The sequence below is a fragment of the Triturus cristatus genome, chromosome 1_2 (assembly GCF_964204655.1).
Source record: "Triturus cristatus chromosome 1_2, aTriCri1.1, whole genome shotgun sequence".
Lineage (NCBI taxonomy): Eukaryota > Metazoa > Chordata > Amphibia > Caudata > Salamandridae > Triturus > Triturus cristatus.
In genome coordinates this window covers 1,147,675,694-1,147,700,132 of record NC_140580.1, presented here as the reverse complement: position 1 = coordinate 1,147,700,132, position 24,439 = coordinate 1,147,675,694, and the positions used below count along the sequence as shown (strand labels likewise).

Sequence of the window (24,439 nt, the reverse complement as noted above, 5' to 3'; positions counted from 1 at the left end):
GAAAATAATCCAGGGAGCAGAGGGTGTTGGGGGCCCTGCCTTTAGGGACTCCTGTTTGCACTGCGTCCCGGGCAGGCCCTGTGCGTACTGCAAAGTGCTTCACAGCACTTCTGTGGGGGGTGGGGGGAGGGGTGCGAGCCCTGCAACCACACACTCCTTATTGTCTGTGAAAGGAACACAGTAGGGGCGTGTGCATGTGTGCGTGTACCCACCTGCGTGTACACACTTGTGAGTGGTCGTTAACATAATATGTCCATTCCAATGTGTTCTTGTATAACGTAATCGGTGCAAAAGTAAAGCGCTCGCATATATTCGGGTCGAGTTTGCGCTATATAATATATATATAAATACACAAACACAACAGCAAAGTGCTTCACAGCACTTCAGAGGCCGCTCACTGCTGGGGGGTGGTTGGAGGGGTGCGAGCCCTGCAACCAAACACTCCTTATTGTCTGTGAAAGGAACACAGTAGGGGCGTGTGCGCGTACCCACCTGCATGTACACACTTGTGAGTAGTCGTTAACATAACGATATGTCCATGCCAATGTGTTCTTGTACAACGTAATCGGTGCTGATGTAAAGCGCTCTCATATGTTCGGGTTGAGTTTGCGCTATATCAAATATATATAAATAACAAGCAAAACAAACCAGTGGTGCGCGCGCACCACAGAGGAGCAGGGCCGGGAATTGAAAATAGTGGTGCACGCGCACCACAGAGGAGCGGGGGAGCGGGAACGCGGCAGCGAGGCAAACGCACGCTGCTGCGCGCGCTAGACACGGACGGGAATGGGCGTTGCAAAGGCGGAACATGCGCCCACCTTTGCACATTTGCGTGCCTTTTAAAAAAAAAACAAAAAAAAAACGCTAAAGCCAATGCCTGCCGCCGAAATCAAAATCACACGCACGATCGTGTGGTCAGCTTTCAGCACCCCATACAAGAGGTCTCACGCTGCGCGAGCAGTGCTATGTACTGCAACGCTAGGCGTGAGACCTAAAGAGCAGTGGACCGCAGGCACGGACTATGAAGCAGAAAGAGTGGCCTACACTAGCCGTGGGTGCCCAGGAAAGTCTGAGAATATCTAGGGAGGTTGGAGGGAGCACTACAAACTAAGCTGGGAAGGACAAGAGACTAAGATCATGGCCTGGGGGTATCGTACACCACAGAGGATGAAGAGTTCTGTCAACAGATGTTATTGTAGGGGGAGGAACCTATCCATGAGTCAACTCGGTAAAGGAGCAAGGTGGCACGACTGGCTGGGCAACAGTGTCAGGAGAATGTGCACATTGATTAAAAGATCATGTTCTACAGACTGGCTGTACCAATGCACAAGTCAATGTGAGAATGTGCGTTAGAAGAAACCATCAGAAATGTAATTTAAAAAAAAAAAAGATGGGGGAATCAGTGTTACTGAATAAGCTGAAGAATAAGCAGGGGTTGAATACCATGAACAAAATGATGAAACTTTGTCAAACAAGTGAGGATGCATCACAAGACTTTGTTAAGGGGTTCTAACTGGACATCGAAATTGACCAAATAAGGCATAATAAGGACAAAAAAGGGAGGCATCCATACAGGAAAGTAAATAAAAACAAAGAACATTGGCACGCTGCTACTGCTGCCCTTGATTTTAAAAGAACCATCTCATTAACACTAAAGGGATGGAGAACCTTGGAAAAATGCAGTACTAAATTCTCCAAATGACAACAGATAATCAAAAACTCAACATCGCCTCTCCACAAAAGAGTGCTTCCAAGTGACCAAAGGATCCCAAAGCTCTCTATAATCAGTCTAAAGAGTACCATTGGTACCCAATCTCTATACCCCATATCTCCTTAATTCTCCCACGAGGACAACCAGATATGCTGTCCCCCTTTTCTGGTTCTGAGACTAGGTACTACCAAATTATTTTATAGTACGCACACAATGGGTCTTCTAAAAAAAAATCTTTTTAATGACCAAAAATAATCTTAACAAAGGGTAGTTTCTATGTATGCAAACCCAAATGTGAGGTGGCAATAATAACACAGGCCTAACTCCCTGGCACAATAAAGAACAGAGGGCAAGACGGTCCTTTAGTATTGCTTTCCCTCGGCCCTGTTGTTTGAACAGAGGTGGTAGACAATCACTACTAATTAACTACCAATAGCTCCAATACTATGAACAAGTTGCATCAAGTAGGATCTCTCTAGACCCTGTACCTCATAGGATCAGTGACAAATCCGTAATGCAAAATAGTGCTGATATATTCCGAAGACTCCACTGCAGAAATGGCATTCGATGACACTGCCAATTTACCACTACTCGAACACTCACCATTTGTCGCTAAAAAACGCCCTAAAGTGCATAATTTGCAAAGGTGTCATAGAAATGCACAGTATATTTGTACATTCCAAATTGTATTAACATTTTTTATAATAAAATATGCTTCTATATATGTATACTACTGGGCTTGATGGCACTGAAAAGTGACTGCCCTCGCCAGAACGGACTTTAAATATGCTAACACTTTTGCGCTAATCCATTCATTTGAGTCATTATCACACCCTAGGAGTAATCCCTTGTATAATAACCCATAACAGCTCTTGCTTTCATTATACCATGTAAAAATTATATACACTAGAGGCACCAAACAATCCTCTGCACCATAAATGTTTCCATCCTGTGAATAAAATATACTGAAATGCACTATAGTATATCAAGGATACACTTACCGATTCAAATGTGTTGAGCATCAGCAAAGGAAAGAAAGTCCGGAAATATTCCTCGTACCCAGAAAAAAAATGAGGGACATTGCTACAGGGGAACTGGCTGAGGTTATTGGGTGCTCCAAACTGGTTGAAGCTGGTGAACATTTCATGGCTCCAGCACAAGATCTCCTGGATCAAGAAGCTTGAATCACGTTGCTTGGTTGGAGCGTAGGAGGTGCAAATGGCAGGTTGACGGTACACACCATTTCCAGAACCAGGATTGCCAGTAGATGCACGATTAGTTTGCCAACCCATTGCAATGTTGGATTGGTTGTTCAAATCCTGGAGGACAGCACAGGGACTCGGGTGCCTGGAGGTCATGTCCCTAATGAGCACAGGGGGATTTGTTTTTGGGGTGGAAGACTTGGAAACAAGAAGTCTGGCTTTCGAGACCACCGGGGCCTTGGGCATGTTTTCCAGGTCCTTTGAAAGATTTGCACTTCGCGAAGAAATACCTGCGCTGAAAACCTTTGCTGTAGGTGGCTTTGCAGATTTAGCGCTAAGAGGAGGAAGGCCAGGTACAGCAAAAACATGATCAACAGAGGTTTCCACAATGACATGCTTAGGACAGTAAGATCCTGCCATCTTCACTACTTCAGCACATTCACTTTGCTTGCACCTATAGAACTCTGGTGGGAGAGTAACATCTGTAGAATCTACTCCAGGAGCATCAACTTCCATGTCTGCCTGCTCATGGTTTGGGCATGTTTCAATTATGCCCCCAGTTTCTGACTGGGAACAGATTTCCATATCCACAGGGTCTGGCTGAGTTAAAAATAAATTGTCTTGCCCCATTTCCTCTTCATCTTCATCTTCACTCAATGCACCACTTTCCTTGTTCAGAGATGAACTTTGCTGTTCACCAACGTAAGATGAAGCGTGGTATGCATCATAACAGTCCTCTTCTGTACTACCGATGAACATGCCAGTGGAGGTCCCAATTGCAGGTAAGCCTGGAAGGTTCCCCGCTACACTAGGTGCTGGGACTGTAGAATCCGAGGCAGCAGGCCCATGGGGTATCGGTGAGACAATGTTAACATTTTTAGCTTTTTTGAAATTATCTGTCCCAGGGGAGTTCAATTGCATTTCTTTACTTGAAAACCAAGCATTGCTAGGAACAGCCTTTTCAAAACTTTGCTTGCTCAATGTCACAGTTGATGTTACTTCTTGAACCTTCTTTTTTAATACCTTAGCCATCACCTTAGGTTGGTCATTTCCATCACTACTTTTAGATGCATCCTCACTTCTTTTGGCTGTTGCTCCCTCCCGGTAAAATTGACGATCCTGGCATGCCAATAACTTTCTATTACCTTTAACAGGGAGGGCCTGAGCAGAAATTAACATGGATTTTTGCTTTGGCTTTACCCTAAAGGCCCCTGCACCTATGCCATGATTTCGTAACTCTGTCAAGCTATCTAAAGATCTCTGAGACAAATCAAATGCTCTGCGGGGAGGCTTTTTGAAGCCAAGTTTTTCAACTGTAGATGATGGCTCAGGTAATTTGCGGTCTTTTTTGGGTGGGACCACAGCAGGAGTGGTTCTAGGAAGGACAGGACTTCTCTGGATAGCTTGAGCAATGTCTCTTTTTTTTTGCTTTACTGTTCTCTGAACAGCCTTATCAGAGCTTTTAGGCAAGTTATTCGTCCTGGCTTTACTTGGCTTAGCCACTTTTTTGGAAACAGAATTTTCTGTGGCATCTTTAGATTTCCCAAGAGAGGGTTTGGAGGCTAGCAGTGGCTTTCGTTTTTCTGAATTGTCTGCAGGCTTTGCAAGCACCTGCCTGCTTGCCTTTTTACCATACTGTGATTGCACTGCAAGCTCTTGGTGTGCTGGGGTTTTTCTGAATTCTGCTGCTACCTTTTCACCTAAGAATGTTTGATCAGCATGCTCTTTCTCCAACTGTTCCTCTGCAGCTACTGCTGCTTCCTCAAGTACATCCTCGGGTATGTAATCTGTGTCATAGCCCCATTCAGTGTACTTGTCCATCATATCTAGTTCTTCCTGGTTATTGTTCTCTGTTGAGGTTGAAACAGAGTCTCTTAGTTGGTCTTGCTGTCCAAGAGACTGAGGCTTTTCAATCTGAGAATCTTGCCAAACTGAATACACCTCGTCCTCAGTTTCAAATTCAAAGAACTGGGAATCATACTGGTCACACCTATCGGGAGAACTTTCCTTCTCGGGCACTTCCTGTTTTATTGCCTTCTGTCCACTTTGAGAGGCAGACGCAGGCAATGGCGGATAGTTAGAATATCCACCCACGTGGTAGGGCTTCTCCTTTTTTATAGTTTTAGACAGATCCGGCAGAGTGTCCTCTTCATCTTGTTCTTCTTCAGAAGTGGAATCAGAAATTATTATGATATCTTTATGTGCATCACTAGACTTATGAGGGCGTTCAATCAAAGAGGAGCGAACTGCACCCTTCACCTTCCTTTCAATATGATCTTCGGGCAACAATGCTTTGGTGTCTGACCTGGAGTCAGGCAAGATTTTAGCAGCCCTTGTAATAGATCCCCCAGTCATCTTGCCCGCATCACCCTCCGAGTCTTCCGAGGTATCTACGTTCATAGATAGGGATTTTCTCTGACTAAGTAGGTTCAATCTGACCTGCATCAGTGGAATAGAATCATCACTGTCACTTTCGCTTGCTCTTGTTAATTCCTTTGCTGTTTCACAGTTGTTCCCCACTTCAATTTGTAAGTCACGTAACTTAACCGGACTGAGCCTCACAACCATGCTTGGGGATTTTCCAGGTCTCGTTTCTGAAGTATTAGGTGACTGCTGGCCGGCACATACCCCTAGTTTTCTATATAATGAACATTCCGTCACGTTGTTAGAGCCGAAAGGAGATTCCTTCTGCCTGCTGAAGGTGTCTTTAAGCCTTGAAAGTGGTATGTTGTCATCACTATCGCTTTCACTTACTTTTTCTTGTGATTTTGTTCTTGAAAAGTTCAGGTCCTCACAACTTTCCTGCGGTTCATTCTTTATCTGGAGGTTGGAATGTAAGAGTGTCTTAGCCAGTGAACGGCCTTCGCTTGCACAGCTATTGGACTCTTGCCCATGTTCCGATTTACCTGCACAATCAGCAGACTGATCTTTATCCAAAGATGGAACTAAAAACCCAGAATCCTGTTTGCACCTCTGCGTTTCTGTGTTTTCGTTTCCTTTTTGGAATTTTAGGAAAGCTGAAGATTTTTCTATTGCCTTCGCCAGTTTTGAATGGAGATCAAGCAAGCGCACATTTGGGATTTTTAATTTAAGAGAATTCAGAGCAGGACCTGAGAGTGAGGGAGGCTTTTGTGCTCCTTTATCTGTGCTTGGATCATTTACTTTTTGGTTAGATAGCAACAGGTTGGGGGTCCCCGCAGATTGCTCACACCTTCCCTCCCAGGCACTCTCTGCTGCGAGGGCAGGCCTCTGCTCGTCAGGATTACAGCCAGTTTGAGATGAGGCCTTGCCCATTGTGCACTCCTCCACAGGGTTTTTGCCACAGTCCTGTACATTCTTGGCGGTTTGAGTTTCCTGGACATGTTCGCACACAGCATCTCTCTCACAGGGCATGTTAAAACCTGAATCAATCTTAGAAAAAGAAAACACTCCATCCCCACACGTGGTGGGCTCTTTGATGCAGGGATCTTCCCCGCAACTGCTACTTCGGCTACGAGAAGAGGGGCTCCCTGTACATCCCTCGGTGGACCTACTTTCAGTCGGCAATGGTGGGCTGGGGCTGTTCAGCTGGCAGTACGTTCTCATTCTAGACCACTCCTCTGTATCCTCCCTCTTTACCTTGTTCAAATTGAAAGTGGGAGACCTGTCAACTGAATTTTGCTCTGCAGGTGAGGTAGTATTCAAAGAGTTTCGGTCTTTTGAACTTCTAATAACTTGCTTTAAGCACATCTGCAAGTCTTGTGTTTCTTTTTCACTCAGTTGCAAGCCTACAAAAACATTTCCCCTCAGGAGGAGGTTCAGTTTATCGAGGAAACGCTTACAGCTAGATTGCTGACCCAGCTGAGATCCCTCTCGTAAAAGGCTGCGAATCAGCTGCACACAAGAGTACTGCACTGAGTTTGTAGCCTGTGAATGCATGGACAGAGCCGCAGATGAGGTAGAACTTATTCTTGGGCCAGTGCCAGGCACTTTCTCAGAGTAGCGCCTGAAGTCTGTGGCTGGGAGCTTGGCACATTTCACCAGGGCTTCCACCCATTTTTGAGAGCTGACCCACAACAAATGAAGGCACTTCTTATTCCTATGGAGCTCAATGACGGACACCAGGATCAAAATGAAGAACTCTGTGACCTTGTCACAGTACTCCAGCCTCTTGTTAAGGACGTCCTTGATTTCAGAGTAGAGATGGTGGATGACTTCTACAATGTAGGCTACACCAAGGTCTTTGAGATCCATCACTGACTGCACAAAAGGGATAAACCACAGGAAGGTGCTGTTGTGCACGCGCATGTCTTGCCCAATATCGGACTGAAGCACATTAGTAAGGGTCTGCATTTCTTCATACATGTTGGGGCAGTAATCTGGGCAAATGGCATTCCTCCAACCGGAGTCCTGCAAAGAGAGGTAAACAAAATACATTGAGATTGTCAGTTCAAAACCTCTTTAAAATACTCAATGAACACAGAAGTTAGAATGGACAATCTACAGAAGTGTATAGCGTTCTATAAACTGAAGGGAGAAATTACAAATGAATTGGTAGTCTGCAACTGAGTATCTTAGAAGGGGGGTCCAGACTTAACCCAGTGAAAACTGTACATGATAAAAAATGAACCTAGAACACAAACTGCTCATACAGTTTCTATACAAGAAGCCAAACTGAAGTGCTTATGGCATTTGAACATTTTTGGTAATTCGTAACTCATTTCACCACTGCATTAATTAATGAATGCCATATGGTTCTGTTCAACAAATACATTCTTTATACAACTGATTTTTCTGTTTTCTAAATGATGGTTTGTTTGTGTGACATATCAGACAAACTAAGTGAAAGCATAACTCATTGAATCCAGCACATTTTTTAGGTCTCGCCTGAGCCCGTGCATGCGTTGTACTGGCGAGACTTTTAGTAAGTGGGCTTCAAAAAGCCGACCATAGCTTTTTGTGTGGCCGAGAGCGAGCGGTTACGTGCACAGTAACGCGCACAGGCGCCATCTGTCTTTCCTCTCAGGGCCTTTAGCCGTCGCTCTTCCAGGGGCGCGCACCACTCGCAAGCTCACCTCCTGCTCCCCCTCTCAGTTAATAGTTAACTTTCGCTGCCGCGGTTGTGTTTTAGCGCTTGTTATTTATTAATGGCGCTTGTGTGCTTCAAAATTGTTTCTTGCCTTTCGTTCAAGGCAGTCCCCTCCCACCTCAGACACAGCATGGTTGAGCGCCTTCCTTTATTTAATAACGCCGCTTGCAGACACCTCCCACCTCCTGACACAGCATGGCAGTGAGCCTTTATTTATGTATTAACGGCGCCCATGTACTTCGAAATTATTTCTTGCCTTTCCTTCAAAGCAGACCCCTCCCACCTCAAAAACAGAATCGCTGCGCCTTTATTTATTTAATAACAGTGCCGCTTTCACTTTGGAGTCGTCTGCTTGGAGTGCTGTTTATTGGATCGCCTCAAATGCCTCAAATGCACGCCCCTCCCACCTCCCAATGCATGCACCTTTATTTATCAACAGCCCCACTTTTACTTTACATTTCAGGGATAGAGCCAAGAGCTGCGCTTCAAAACACAGCTTCATTTCTCCACAGCGACATGCAACTCCTCCCTTGATTGCTTCCCCTGTAGTTCTCATTACAGAGGGGCAGTGGCTGCTGAGTTCCATCCGCTCCTAAATTGTTCTTGTTGATACATTCTTAAGATTCAATGGGTTCCCCCCGCCAGCATCCCGTTCAAACAAGCTGCAGCCTGGGGCTCTGCCTACTGCTGCTCTGCGCACAGCACATAGAGACTGGAGCAGGGCTGCTGCTGCATTCCACAACTACCAGTAAGTGCAGGACATCCCAACTTCCACGTACTCCGTAGCTCCAGTCTACCACCCCACCTCTGTGTGCATAAAGTGTGCATCCCGGTAGTGCTGTCTCAGACTGCTCACGCAGTCAGCCCCTGTGTGGTGCCCTCAGTATTAACACAGGTATCCTCGCACATCCAACACTATAAAATACTGCCATTCAGGGTAGCGTCAATAGCTCTAAATCTCATTGTTATTCAACTAGACCCCATCCATGCTGCTTTTGTAAAAAACATACAAACACAGCAGCAATCTGTCTATGCCTCCTGCTTCCTGATTTTAAGCCGTTTCCTCTATGTTTTCGTTAAATTTTCAAACTAATATTATTTTGTGTGTCCCCGGGCTCAGTCATTATCACACTGATCTCCTTTTAAACCGCTTTTAATCCCCGAAGGATGCTTATCTCATTGCCATGCAAATACTTAAGCTTTGCCTGAGGGAGACACATTACAAGCTCAAAAACACTGTGTTAAAAAGATCTCAACTGCAGGACCGAGGCATGCTCTCAGTGAGGCTTTCGATTCAAAGTCAGCTGCTTTACCGGTTACATTACTGCACTGCAATAAAAACTAGCATTTGCAATGCAATAGGTCTCGCATTTACGCAAGTTTAAGCTATTGGCATTGTAAATGACAATGCATTTTATTTATGTTTCAAAAACCAAAACATAAATAAAAGGCATTGTCATTTACAATGTCAATAGCTCAAACTAATGTAAATGCGAGACCTGTTGCTTTGCAAATGCTTGTTTTCCTTGTGAGCTATTATTACAGATGCACTGTATTGCTACTTTTGTGGCCTCGGTCTAAGGGGTATGTTGTCCCATTTTAGTATGAGACTGCTAGACAGGGCACGCTGTCTGGTTGCAAAAGACAATATCACGGGCTTACTAAGAACATATAGAGGCTTGGAGCCCACTCTGTGGTTTCCGTTGGTGGGCTTTGCTATCACTCTCCTTTAGCTGCTTCTTATTTGATTACTTTATGTCAATCTTGTTTGTCCCTCCCATGTAGCATAGCTTCTTTACCATCTCTTCCATTAGCTGGCTTCTATGCATCCTCTGGTCACTTTTAAGGAACTACTTTTTTCATTTTAAGGTCTCCATTAGAGTGCATGTGCTTTCCAGCTGTCTCCCTGAAGTGCTTTTCTCTCCCTCTCTTGCCAATGTGCTTCTCTCCACCATCCACACTCTTGGTGCTCTCTTTCACCTGTGTGCTTCTGCCCAGCACCATATTCCTCTCTTTTGCCCATCCTCTCTCTCTCAGTTGCTTTTCACCCATCCACCTGTGTGTTGCCTCATCCTCGCCAACCGTTTTGCTTCTCACCAACCTCCAAGCAGCTCCAGCGACCCTCTCATGAATTTTTTGTTAAAAGCACTTTCATGCTGTTTTAAAACAACACTTTCGTGCTACTTTTTTAAAAATGTATTTATCTATATCGGCTTGGTTAAAAAAAACAAAGTGTTGAATATAATTCAATATAATGGTGCACCTACATAATGAGTCAGGGGCCCGTGTTGCGTTTTATGCAGGGTTTTTTTTCCATTTTTTTTTTTTTACCTAAGATGCACAGCATCTCTCCGGGCTTCAGAGAAGACGGCCAAAGGGATTTCGATGCATGTGAAAGAATTATGGAAATAATGGCGCGCGCGGAGGGGCTAATGGGGGTTGAGGTGAGGTTTAGCGAGCGGGACGCATTCAGTTATGCGGCAGAATAAACTAAATAATGCATTCAAAAAGACAAATAATGCTGCATTGTGCAGATCGTAATAAATCACTCTTTAATAAACACCCTTCTCCCATCCATGCAATACAGAAGTGTAACATGTGACTGGAAAGAGCTTTGGGACCCTGGCAAGAGAAAAGCGCTACATAAATTCGATAATGTAAAACATTCAGTGGCAGTAATTCCAGGCCTGGAGATACCAGGCTCAGACCTGCTTGCAGTGCTATGGGGGTGGGGCTGTAGGCAGGTGGTGCACAAGGCCCCCACCCAACTGGGTGACGGTTGTATGTTGAAACGACAGGCTAAACAACGAAAGCCTTTACAATGAAGGCTGTACAACAATAAAGTCTTAAAAATGCCTTCCTTTACATCCAAAGTTTTACCACCGATGTGTCATTACCATGGATGTTTTTACCATAAAAATGTGAGTATTTGCCTGGAAAGTATAAGCTAATTTTATTTTACATATGTATGTAAGTATAATAAGTTTATACTGAACTGTAAAATACTTATATGGTAAAAATATTATAAGCAAGTATTAACCATATATATATTTTGTTTTTGTTTTTCACAAAAAAAAAAACAAAGGTTACAGGGACGTTATAGTTGGGTTCTAAATCTAGCTGCACAAAAACATAAAAATTCAGCAGTTATAGTTATACTTATAGTTAGACATATTTTAAGAAACTAGGACTCGTTGCCTTAAGTTACTTAATGACACGACTTAGTTTCTTCAGATAAGTCGAACTATAAGTATAACTGTAACTGCTGAATTTCATGGTTTTGTGCGACAAAATTCTGAACCTAAATACAACGTCCCTGCAAACCTTTGGTTTTTCAGTGAATTTTTTTTTTTTTTTTTAGCAGGCACGTTAATATAACCAGTCCACGCACAGCCTTCAGGAGTGTGGGGCGGGGGTCAGGCTGCAGGGCCTGGTCTACGGCCAGGCCCTGTGGCCAACCCTATCACAAGCATCCAAACCCAAGCTGTGCAAGGCCTTTGGCAGTGTGCAGCATGGGCTTGGATGCAGAGGGTTTTTTCTCTATTTTTTATCTGGATACGCAGATACCCCGTGATTTTACACAGGGGGCCACAGAGAGCCCCATGGGGGATCTGCGAATCCACGGATCAGACATTTAAAAAAAAGTGGGCAATGTTTTGCCCACAAGGGGTCCCTAAGAGTTCCCTCTATGTATCCTATGGGGTTAGGCTAAGTGTAACCTGACCCTTTGTCTGTTTTTGCAATTCACTGAAAAATACTAAGGCTAAGGGACATTGTAGTTAGGCTCAGAATTCACTCATATAAAACCAGTGAAATTCAGCAGTTATAGTTACCGGAGCTATCTATAACTTACACCTCCACAATGCACTGCTTATGACTTCACATATTACATCACTCATGATGGTCAGTGACATCACTGATGACATATCAAATGACATCACTGATAAAATCACTGATGACCTCATCCACAGACCCATTCACACACCCACTCACACTCCCATTCAAACTCTCATATACCCACTCACATACCCGTTCACAGACCGATGCAAGTACTTACACAATCATTCACTTATCCATAGAGTCACTCACTCACACACCCACTCATATAACCTGATCATACAACCAGTCACTCACCCATACAGCCACTCACATGGCCACACACTCACTCATGCAGCTACTGACACGCTCGGTTATTCACCTATACAGCCACCCACGCACTCACCCATACAGCCTCTCAAAATAGACACTCACTCACCCATACACCCACTAACACACCCCCACAACCACTTACATACCCATTCATACATCCATACAACCACTCACACAGCCACTCACTCACACAGCCACTCACTCACCCATACAGCCAATCACACAGACCCTCACTCTTCCATACAGCCACTTACACACCAACTCACTTAACCAAACACTCACTCAGCCAGCCAGTCACTCACCCATACAGCCGCATACACACCCAGTCACTCACTCATACAGCCATTCAGATCCCAATTACTCATCCATACAGTCACTGACACACCCACTCATCCACCCATACAACCATTCACTAACTCACTCATGCATATATCCACTGACACACCCACTCACTCACCAATACAGCACTCACACAGCCACTACGTTATCCAATCAGCTACTCAGACACCCACTTATACACCGATATAGCCACTCAAAAACCCACTCACTTCCATGTACAGTCACTCAGACACCCACTCTCACACAGTGGCTCACAAACTATGCAAAGAAAAGGAATCTCTCATTAGTAGTACACAAAGTATACTTGTAGGAAAGTGGGTTTCTTTTGCAGTACCCCACAGGTTTTGCCTGACTTGTGATGCAACTTTGACTGTAGAGTACTGGGTACCTGCTAACCAGGTTCCTAGTTCCAGTGTTCTTTCCCAAAACAGCACCATTGTTTCCACAATTGGCACACCTCTGGCTCACATACAAGTCCCTTGTAAAATGCACCATTGCCTTGCGAATAGAGAACCCGAATTTCTAAGGTTTTCTTTTATTCCATTTCCTAACTATAACATCCATGTAGCCTTTGGTTTCTTTCAGTGAACTAGTAAGGCTTTTATTTTTTTCCTAACTGTAACCACTAACCTTTGACACTGCGTGTGTGAGTGAGTGCGTAAGTGTCTGTGGGTGTTTGAGTGTCTGAGTAGGCTTGTAAATGGGTGTGAGAGAATATGAGTGGGGCTGTAAATGGGTGTATGAGTGTCCAAGTGGTTCTGTGAGCGGGTGTGAGTCTCTGAGAGGGTCTGTGAGTCGGTGCACGAGTCTATAAGTAGATCTATGAGTAGATCTGTGAGTCAGTGAGACAGTGTAGGAGTGCTTCTGCAAGTGGGTACATGAGTGCCTGTACCCATCGAGCGGATACTCGTTAGGATTGCAGGACTGCTGCTGCAGTTCCCTGGTGCCTCCTTCAATTTTCTGTCCTGATGGTGACCCTTTTCTGATTCATTTGGCATTGCGGGTCAAAACATTGCCAATTTACAAATGTGGACTGATTTTTAATTTGGTTGTGGATTGTGACACTCGTAAGATGATGTCTTAAATACCATCACACTATCCCTGCCAGTTACATGTAAATAGTATTATATATAGCACCAGCAATCTATTGATTTACTGTATCACTTTTCATTGCATCATCACTAAATAGGAGCACCTTAGCTGAATATTTGATAATACTTTATTTTGGAAATATTATTTTGTTGAAATGAAAATAAATACATTAAATGCGCGCCAGGACACTTGAGTATTTGTGCGCAGTATAAATCCACTATAACATAACATAACAAACAAACCTTATTTGTAAGAAAGGTTCCTTTAGAAACTATTTCCGTTGAAGTAAAGTGCTACACTCCCCCGATAGGGACCATATCCCTGCTTAAAGCTCTAGTGGGCGAGAAGTTATTCCCTTCCAATCAAAAAGCCCAAATAGAAACCGGTGGAATTAAAAATAAAATAGCTCTTACACAGGTCCTCCCTCTTCATGGGCGGCCAGTGAGACCCTCTTAAATAGGGTAGACCTTCCTGCACTCATCAGGATCACTTAATATTTTCACAGCTGTCAGTAGTCAAATGAGGTTTTCAGAAAAAAAGAAGCACAAATCAATTATCACACTTCAAGGATGGGAATTTGTCAAGTGCCACCTCACAAACACAATGAGAGAACCCAGCATTCTGCTTAGCATTAATTTGTGTTAAAACCAATAGTCAGTTACAGTATTGAAAATGTAGGGTCCACTTTAGGTCCTTGACCAGGGAGAGGGTCCAAAAAGAGAAGGAATAAATATACCTTTGCTCAAGATTCCTAACAATGTTCCTGCAAGATCCAAAAACACAGCCAAGGAGGGTGGCCTTACCCCGTGGACTCTTGGTGCTGACGGGCACAGGATGGGCCATTCTCTGGACTCCTAATGTGCTTATTAGTGCTGGCCACAGGTGCTGAACAACATAGCAGGACTCCTCCTAGCCCTTTGTAATCTTGGGACTGGTAGTTTCTCCTGAAAGCACAGTTCACGGCACAAGTTTCACCTCATTAGCACCAGTATCAAAAGCACCAGAATGCAAGCAACTCTTACAAACTGTCTGCCACTGCACTGCACCATTTTTATATAGTACATTTTGATGCTTTTTTGCTACTTTTTGGTCTAAATCTGCAAATTATTCCTGCGGAAGGTGAAATATGTGGTAAGCGTGATAAATCCACAATTACACCAAAAAAACAAAGAATGCTAAATCATTTTTTTTCTAGTGGGCCCGGTCAAGTTATAGATGTATTGTAAAGTTTGAATAAAATATGTTTGCTGCAGGAGGATAAGTGATGTTTCAAGGCCCGCTTCTCCTCTCTTACCTAGAAGATAAAGTGGTAATATTTGCCACTTGAAGGGGTAACAATCTGTCATCATTCTGTCTTATCCTAGAAACCAAACCATGCCTCCTCAAGGGCAATCTAGAGACTAGATTCTCATGCCTCCATCTGTAGTTCTCGTTCATCTGGCATCTCTTGATGCATCTCTACCGGTTCTCTCGCTCTCTCACTCCACTCCCCTTTCTTATAGTGGTAATTGACAACAGCTTTAATCCACAAACTGTGGAGGATATAGTAGATCTTGCACCTGGCATTCTCTGAGGCAAGGAAACACATTTGTTTAAGGTCACTTTTGAAAATTATGAGAGTCAGGGTCTTTAGTCTTTCTTCAATATAGGTTTAGAGTACTCTCCTCCTCTAGTGGGAGTCCCCTTTTGAAAAGCAGAGTTTAATTCGAATAGCCGTACAGTGCTATAGTATCATCAAAGTGTCTTGGTGATTGTCTAGCATACAAGACCTCATTAGAGTTTAGCTTCTATGGTAGGGCAGATTGAGTTAACTGATGCGGCAGAAAGCAGTGTCCACTAGAACTGTTCATAAAGAAATGGAATGGACTCAAATCTCAACGATGACCATGGCGCCTAATACCTTGAGATGGCCGAGGCTCTCCTTTTTTGGTCTTCAACTTGAAATAGCTTGCCACTTATGCAGAAACAGCATTCAAATCCCAACCGAGCTAATATTGGTGGCATCAGAGTAGTTATAATTAGGTTAGAGTTAGGCCTGGGCAGAGCGCGAAGAGTTTCGCTCAACAGAATTCCACGGAGTTACCGAAAAACCCTTGTGGAATTCCGTGAGCGGGCCGAGTAAGGATTCTACCATCTAGCTATGATGTTCTTTGGATATTTACTTTACACCCTCGCTCAACGTTATCCATGAGAAATAAAAAGAAGTGAGGTTTGTACAAATATTCCTCGGGAGACTGCATACGAGACTCGATACAGAATTTGATTTCCCATTTGCTTAACTCCTGTGCTGCAGCATACAATGCTGCCACATGATGTGACCGTTAGGTGCAACATTGCTGGCTTAATTATGCTACTACAATTATCAGTACGTATGACATAGGGCACCATTCTCCATGTTGTCAATGGGATAATAAGAGAAAAAACTTCTTAATTAAGGTTAGGCAAGCAAAATCAATGCACTAAGGGCCAGATGTATGGCCATTCTGTTTTGTGGCTCGCAAATTGTGGTTTTTTTTTTGCGACTCGCAAAACAAAATGTACTAATGTGTCTCAGAAACATTTTGTGATTCCCAATGGGGTCGCAAATGGCCTGCCTCATCAATATTCATGAGGCAGGTCGCAATTTCCGACCCATTGGGATTGGGGTACAATCACAGGGGTGGTGGCCCGCTGGGGACAGCAGACTACCATGTTTGTGTTTGATTTTTATAAAAATAAAGCAACTATATTTTTTCAAATGCAGCCAGTTTTCTTTCATTTTTTAAGTGCAGGTAGTGGACAATCGTATATCCCTCTGCGACTCGCTATTAGGAAGGGACGCCCTTGGCAGGCCCCTTCCTGACAGCGACTCTCAAACCCTATTTTGCGAGTAGGTAATAGGTTACCGATTCGCAAAACAGAGTTTGTACATATAACAACCCTTTTTTAGCAGTCACAAGCGAACCGATTTTCCATTTCCGACCGCTAAAAAATGGTCTTCACAACGGGGTGTACTTTTCTCTGAAATGCTGACAATGGGGTTAGCCCGAAGTGGAAAGGCAGAAAGAGGCTTAATGCATTGTGCGGAGGGATGAGAGTTTTTTTTATATATTTTGTCCCATCCCCTTCAGAATCAACATTGGGCTCGCCTCAAACTGAGTGGAGTTTGTGGTAAAAAGGGCAGCCATACCTCTAGCATTAGCTTTGACAGACACCTTATCGCCCTCATGTCAGGTTCTAAAAGAAGAAGTGTACCTGCACTTACCTTCAGAGGGCCGACATGGAGGCAGAGGCCTGATGTGGGGCAAACCCCTCCCAGCCCTTCAGGCTTCCTGGGGCCAGATTCAGCCAAGGGCCTTTCAGAGACAGGGGCCTGACAGAAGCCATCGTTGTAACCCGTGTAGGTGTCCCGCTCCTTCAGACAGAGTATTCAGTAACCGCTCCAGCAGTAGGCCCCCACTTCCCGTCTCCAGCTCCCACTGCTGTTGCCCACTAAAGGCCCTGCGTTCCTCCAGCCCCACCAGAGGTGGGTCACTTACAAAGCAGCTGAGAGCTAGCTGGGGCAGGCTGTGTGCAGACAAGCAGCCCCTGGCGAGCAGGCTCCACCTGTGAGGGATTCGGTTCTTTATAGAGTCTGCCACAAGCCATGGCTCCCGTCCTGCACCGTCCTCACAGCAACATCCAGGCCGCCTCATCCCTGCGCCAGTATCCGGGCTCCCACCATCCCTACTATCATGTCATGTGTGACTGTCTATGTGCGCAATTGTCGGATTCATTCCAGGTGAGCGACCACCATAGTAGACCTCCCTCTCTCGCCGCACTCTCACCTAGTGCATCCCAAGTTCCCACCATATAAAAAGTGATAAACACCAGACAGCTAAAGGATTAAGCAAACGCACAGCCATATTGGGTAGTTGAACAAAAACTGGTGGGCTTCAGGCGGCAAACTCCACTGCGTGGCGCCTAGAGGAGCTTTGCCTAACTTCGCACTCCAAGAGGAGCACGGACCAGCATAACTCCACCGACTCGGCCGATGAAGTGGAGTCTGCAATCCACTCCGAGTCAGAGTTTCCATAGGAAGCTATTTGTTTCCTAATAACTTTAACGCCATTCATCAAAACTGCACAAAACTTTTCCCCCAAAAAAAGTTCAACCACCTTGGCTCCTTTTGGGGAGCAGTTGGTGCTGATCCATTAAGGGGGGGGGCAAGAAAAAGGAGGGGGTCGGAAAACGTTTCAGTGTAATTTTCATAAAATTATGCAAAAAGTTAAAGCTTTATTCAGAAAGCCTGCTTTTTATAATTTTATGTAAATCCATTCAGTAGTTTTCGTGAAATGTACATTTAAATAAGTGTTTAGATGGGACATGAAGGGATTACCCTGCAGAAGGAGTTAGTAAAATTCGGACCGTTGGTGTCCAGATATGCTCTGATTAGCCAATTTAAAGGGGATTGGTCAGTCCCTACTGGCTGGGCGAATCATGAACAATATGTTGTGGCAGCTATTACAGGACTCAGAAACATGTTCCCTGTGCCCTGAAAATGAATTAATGAGGAATATAAAGGGGCAAGGTAAGCACACCTTGACCCCCAGGGGTATGTGACACCCCCACACCCTCTTTGTTTCCTGTGGCTCAAGAAAGCAATGCTTAGATTGTGTGTGTGTGTGTGTGGGGGGGGGGGATGTGCAGAATTCAACGTTTGTCAGTGGAATGAGCCACCAGTGCAGCAGAATGCTGAATTGCTAAATACCAAGGCAGCCTACGCTTGATTCCAACACATGCCTCTTTCTCCCACCACCCTACACTTCCTGTATCTTTATCTCACTCCTGTGGGTTCTTGTTCATTCCTTCTTTCTCATTGTTTTTCCATCATTTGCTCGCTCCTTCATTCTCCCTTTTCTGCCTTTCTCTCTCTTTCACAGGGTCCAAGTCTGGCGATGGGTGACCACCTCCGGCAGTAAATTAAGTGCTGAGGGTGTGCTCTCTTAGTGGGCAAACACTTTCTGGTACATCCCTGGCAAATCTGTCAGCACAGCCATTTTAAGGGACAGTAACCATGGGAAACTAGACAAGGGAGAGTCTCCTTTCAGTTCTTGTAAGTGGAAAACTTGTCACAACACCATTGTCGTGGCTGATGTAAGCTAGGCCACCTTAAGTGCCAAGAGGCAACTCTGCTATTTACATTTTTAGTTCAGAACTCTTACACTTTGCATGTCAAGATTGTTTTTAATGTTGTTTATCATCTGAATGCCTGTTTTGGGCACTACTGCAGCTCATTGGTCCACTATCTTGTTTGGATACACAATTCAGCTTCCTGCTAGGGGCCAGTCGAGCAGAGCAAAATGATCGAGAAGGAAGCTGCCCTACTCAATTCCAAGAGGCCTAGTGGTTTCAAACCCGAAATTACCAGGTACTGGAATACTGTGCCCATTTCCTTACACTCTAGGACAGGGGCTGGGTGTACACCCCCCTCCCCCCCACTTCCTTCTCTGTTCGGGGGGCACATACAGCTTCTCCAGAAACCTTACTAAACGCATAAGCCTCCTTTCCACGTTTCTATTTAACATGTGCTCACAGCAGGTGGTAAATGGGAGCAGGAAAGTCCCCGGAATCGCCGATAGCCATACAGTAAAGAACACCGTCAATTCGGGTCCGCGTGGGTATTTCTCTTTCCAGGGACTGGACTGCAGCTGGTCATCGCACAGTACATGGATCCCGTAATCGGCCACGTCCGTGGTTAATGTGTGGACCTTGTCATTCTAATGGTGCCGGTGATGGAGCCCTTTTGGCGAGGAACTCGTCATAAACTGGCGAGTAGCTTTGATTAGTGCATCACGTGCAGGGGCACCAGAGCCCAGGGTATGAGTGGCCCACTGCACTCTAATAGCAGCTGTCTTTGCATCCGCCCAATGGGTTCTTAGGGTGGCTCACGAATGCCCTCGGGACCAATGCCCTCTTGATGCGCCATTGTTTATGGGGCCCTTAAACGCAGGTTATCATCTATATATTTACTGTCCTGATGTAACCGTGACAGCTCCTGGAGCTCGGGTACCCTAGCACTGCACAACATCGCTCAAAGGGTTCGGATTGCAAGACGGACGCTACAATGAGGCAAGGCCATGGACGGTGGAGGCCGCATCTTTAAGGCCGGTGTGTGCCTCAACATCTTGCTCTGGCTAGATCTCGGGTGGAAGGCCGCGTGCTCCGCTTTGTATAGTCTGTGAGAAGCGAGTGGGGGGGGGATCAACCATTCTGGGAGGAAGACTGCCGGGAGGGCCGTGCGGGGCCAGACACCGAGCAGGCTAGGAAGCATCCCCCTCAGCCACGACTGGGGCGCGGTGCCAAGCGGAGCCCACTTTCCCTTGCCGCCCCTTCACGCTCTCTCTTTCCGCGTGTCTGGTCTGTGGAGATACCTTTCCTCTCTTCCTGCTTTCAGTGGAGGCGCATGCCCTTTTTTATACATTAAACTTCCGTAATATTTGCCAAACTCTCTAAATTGAAACCATTTTCAGTTTCATTTTCAAAGCTCACCAAAGGGCTCAGCGAAAATGGCACCCACGTGTTTACGAAGGATTGTGTCTTTAAAGAGGTACACTAGAAGCGTGCTGTTAGTCACTATGATATTTGTGCCATATAAAGCAGCGTCTTTGTAGTGAGTAAGTGGTACTGGAATTGTTTTTATGGCCGGGTTGCAGCGTGCACTTGAATAACGTTCAAACTGTTTCCCGGCGATAACAGCCCCCAAGAAACTTTGAGGCCAGGGAAACAAATTGTGCAAACGATCTTATTTTGCGTAGTGGGTTATTAGTTGATAAAACTACTCAAATGGCAATGGGAATTCAACTTTCAAAGTGGGTTATTAGGCCCTGTAAAGTTCAAAAAATATTAAAAGGTTTTCTTTTTGGAAGTGCAATTTTATGCCCAAGCTGCTGTTCTTCAGAATGGGGGTACTCCTCTGAAGAAAAGCTCTGATGTTATATTAAGTTAAAGACCATAGGCCGAGGGCCTATTTAAAGCCACAGAATTGGTTTGCAATATCCTTATTATTATGCAGCTGCGGGGTATTTCATGCGACATCCTCAGTGGCTGCTTCCACCCATCTGCAGGGCTCGCCGAACAGCACTTTTGCGCTGCCGGAATGTCACTTTATTGAGGTTCTGGTGGCGCAATGTGCCACTGGAATATTTATAAAGCCACGTGAAGCCACGCTACCTGGCTTTTCATGGCCTCATAAATATGCGCACATTTCACGCAAAAAAAACTGTGTGAAATGGGTGTCCCATGGGTGTTACTGGGGGCGTTCCTAGCAATAGCCATGGTTTTTTGACACTGCCCCAGATTTACAAGAAATCGTAAGTCTGAGGGAGCGCTAAAAACTTACACCTCCCAGGTGAGGTGTAAGGGACGCACAACAAGGAGAAATATCTTCATTTCTCCTCGTTTTCACTCTTGCCTCTTGTGATTGTTTTTGTGCAGGAAGGCTCCCTTCTTGCACATAAATAATCATCCCCACAACGCAGGCACCCTTGCACCATGGTGCGAAGGTGCCTGCGTTGGCGCACGGCAGCCCATTGTCGGCCGGCATTGGGGAGAAGGACAGGAAGCGCTGTATCTGATAGATACAGCGCAATCCTGCCCTTTTCTTTTACCGTAGGGCAGCGCAGCAGCAAGATCTGCAGCACTGACCTATGGCAAAATAAAACAAATGACACCGTAAGTTGTCCGCGGTCAGATAGGAGTAGCTGAGGCAACCAACTTTTCGTTACAATCAGGGACTTACAGTTTTGTAGTTATATATTTACAAAGGAAAGACCTGCAAAGCAAATTAAAAAACACAAGAATTTGATTTACTGCTTAGGCTTTGGCGGGGTCAAAATGACAGAAGTGATTCTGCTTCAAGGCCTGTCTAAGTTGGCACAGGAGCAAAATACACTGTGCAGTGAGAGCACATATACTCTTTTACAAAAGGCTTACTGCCCCGGACGAGCTGTTGAATGGGAATTAAAGCACAAGGTACACAGACAGGCACTGCCCAGGATAGCCCATCCGTCTGATTCATCGCACCCACTGTTATTGGAGAGTACTCATTTTTGACACACTGACGATGCAGATGCAGGAGTTCTCAAAGTGGTACTAAGAGTAGTAGGTGATGCTGTAACATCACTTCTCACTTTTAAGCATAGTTTTCATTAGTGCAGCAGGCAGTGGCATAGCTAGAGCTTTTGCCTCCTGGGTTAATCCCTGACTGTGACGCCCAGTGACGGTGGGTGTAGGTAAGAGCGGGGGGTGGGTGCGTAAAGGTGACAGACGATGACGTGGGAGAGTAAAAAAAGGAAAGTACCTTCCTTTCGCTGCCCCCCCAAAAAAGTGCAGCCCGGGGCGAACCACGCCCCACCCTCCCGCTAGCTACGCCGCTGGCAGCAGATGCACTGACCCTCAGGCTTTGGGTGTGAAGGGCTCACCGCCCCTCAATTATTGCTCTCGTTTGTTACCGAACCTGGGGCAAGAAGCCCATTTTTAGGTCTCGCCTGAGCCAGCGCGCATGAGCTGCTCTGCGAGGCATTTTGTAAGGGCTTTTAAATTCCAAACACATGCTCGTGCGTGTGCTTGGAATTTATCACTTGCTATTTGGCTATGCGTGCTGTCTTTCTAAGAAAGACAGCACGCAATTGGCCCAAGGGGGTGCATGTCCCGCCTTCTCTGTTCTGTGGCCTAGGGCCAGCGGGAGCAAGCATGAGCGCCATATGTTTCCAATTATCGCACCGCGTCTCGCGGTCGCGTTAATTGGAAACATATGGGCAAACGTGGCACTTTAAATTTCGCCTTGGCGGGTACAAGCCCGCTTGCGCGCGCACCACTTCCGGGCTAGTGTTTTAACAGCATTGTTCAAACCCTGCACTGTACATCTAACTTCCTGCTTTGCTGCTGATCATCTTCTCAGTCTACCTTGAGCTTCAGACTTTATTTCTGACCGTTTCTTTCTCAGCACATATAACACTACATTATTTGTTGGAACTGTACCAAGCTTGTTTTTCTTTTCATTACTGGTAATGTGTTGATTCTGCCCATTGACTATTGCAATCTTCCCTGTTCCCTCTTTAATGTACAGTACTGTTGTATTATTTCCATTTGCCTGAAAGCATGCGCACCCTTTTGAACCTGGAAGTTACTTCTCATTTGCTGCCTCTGAAGTTGGAAATCAGTTTAATGGGGGGGAATTTTTTTTTGTTTTTTTTTTTTTAAATCGCATGAAATTACTATATAGTGCCAGTGATGCACCATTTACACTATAAATCCTAATAATTGTTATACTCAACGTATCGAGGGCAGCAGAATTTTGAGATGTGCTTTCACTTTGCATTTCACACTGTTCAAAGGCGGCACACAGCATAAAGTCTCCAAGGTTCGCGGTTGCAGCCAGGTATTATTTGGAGAACCCATCTCTGTTGGCACTCTGTTGAAAAATGCTTTCTCTTGCCGGCTCCGGGTGTCGCTGGGGGGAGGGCTCCTAATGGCCTTTGTGCCATTTCTCGCATGAGGCTGGTGCAATACAATGTGGTCTACAATGCTTAAGTATTTGACTCAAAGCTTCCAAGTCACCCTGTTACTCGTGGCTCCTCCCAGATAAGGTTCTGGGGAGGGGACGGTTTCCAATTCAGACCATTCATGTTGGTCTTTTAAATCGGATTTCTCTCCCACTGTCCTGAGTTTGTGGCTGCCTTGCTTTTGTTTAATGGCCTGTTGCTCGCCTGTTAGGAGCTTGCATCAACAAACAGCATCCCTTCCCTCATTCCCTATATCCGTCTATCGGACATCAAAAATGGTCTGTTGCCATACATTTAGAGCGTTTGGCATTAATACGCTCCGGTTTGCATATCTGACCCCTAAATTCTCCTTGGTAAAAAATGGGGAAGTGTTTTTTGATATTGTAAATCGATTTTCGAAACTCCAAAGCTGTGTTTTTATTCTGTTTACTAGGACACCGCTGAAGTATAGCTACAATCTGCATGCAAATATGGTTTAGGGAGACGGGCAGGTTTTTTCACCCTCCTGGTGCCTCATTCCATTCCCCTTTTCATACCCTCTAAATTTTGCAATGAAAACAAAACAAGCGCCTCACTAATGAATTCTTAGAAAGCCATGTGATGGAAAACGTACAGCAGTGAGTTTCTATTGTAAATAATGATTGTGCGTTCCAATAAGCCACAGTTTGGATTTCTTTTGAGGTTTCTGAATAACGTACAGCCCTTTTGTTCAGGAACATGTTAGTAAACATTTCCTGAGACGCGCCTGTTCGCGGTGGGCGTGTATATCAGCGCGCGTTGCTTTCCCTCTAATCAGCCTCTTTGTTGTAAACGGCGCTGAACGCACAGGATGCCGGGCTGACAGAAACCGTGTTTGCTGGTGGTGGCTGCACTGGAGGCGATCAGATGTCTCTCCTCCGCCAGAGCGGATTAGGGTTTACCCCAAGCACGCCTACGGTATAACTTCGCCGCCCCCTCGGCTCACACTTGGGAAAGGTTTGCACCACCATGTGTGGGTGCAGCATATGCAATGTGTCAACAAGTATCTTGACCAAACTGGTATCTGGGTTTAGTCTGTCCCCTCTCGCTGGGTCTAGTCTCTGCTACAATGTGTTAACTACGTCGCTGAGCATTTAGAATTTGGAACTGATCGAAAATGAACATTGGTAAAATCAAGACATTGAGCGTAAATACACTCCATATAATTACACTCAGTGCACATAGTTACACACCACATATTTACACTCTACTCAATGCAACATAAAAAAACGCCACAAAATACCACTAAGTGCCATATAATTACACGCTGCATACTTACACTCTACTCAATGTAACATCAATACACACCACATAATACCACACACTGTCACATAAT

The 24,439-nt window shown here is 45.1% G+C and overlaps 1 protein-coding gene across 2 annotated transcripts in view; it reads right to left on the bottom strand.

Annotated features, from left to right (window-relative positions):
* SETX (senataxin) overlaps window positions 1-24,439 on the bottom strand; it is a 674,415-nt gene that overhangs the window by 397,137 nt on the left and 252,839 nt on the right. For both annotated transcript variants that reach the window (XM_085613922.1, XM_085613923.1), the window contains exon 9: window positions 2,713-7,302. In XM_085613922.1, the coding sequence (XP_085470048.1) occupies window positions 2,713-7,302 (4,590 nt within the window). The remainder of the gene's footprint in view (window positions 1-2,712; window positions 7,303-24,439) is intronic.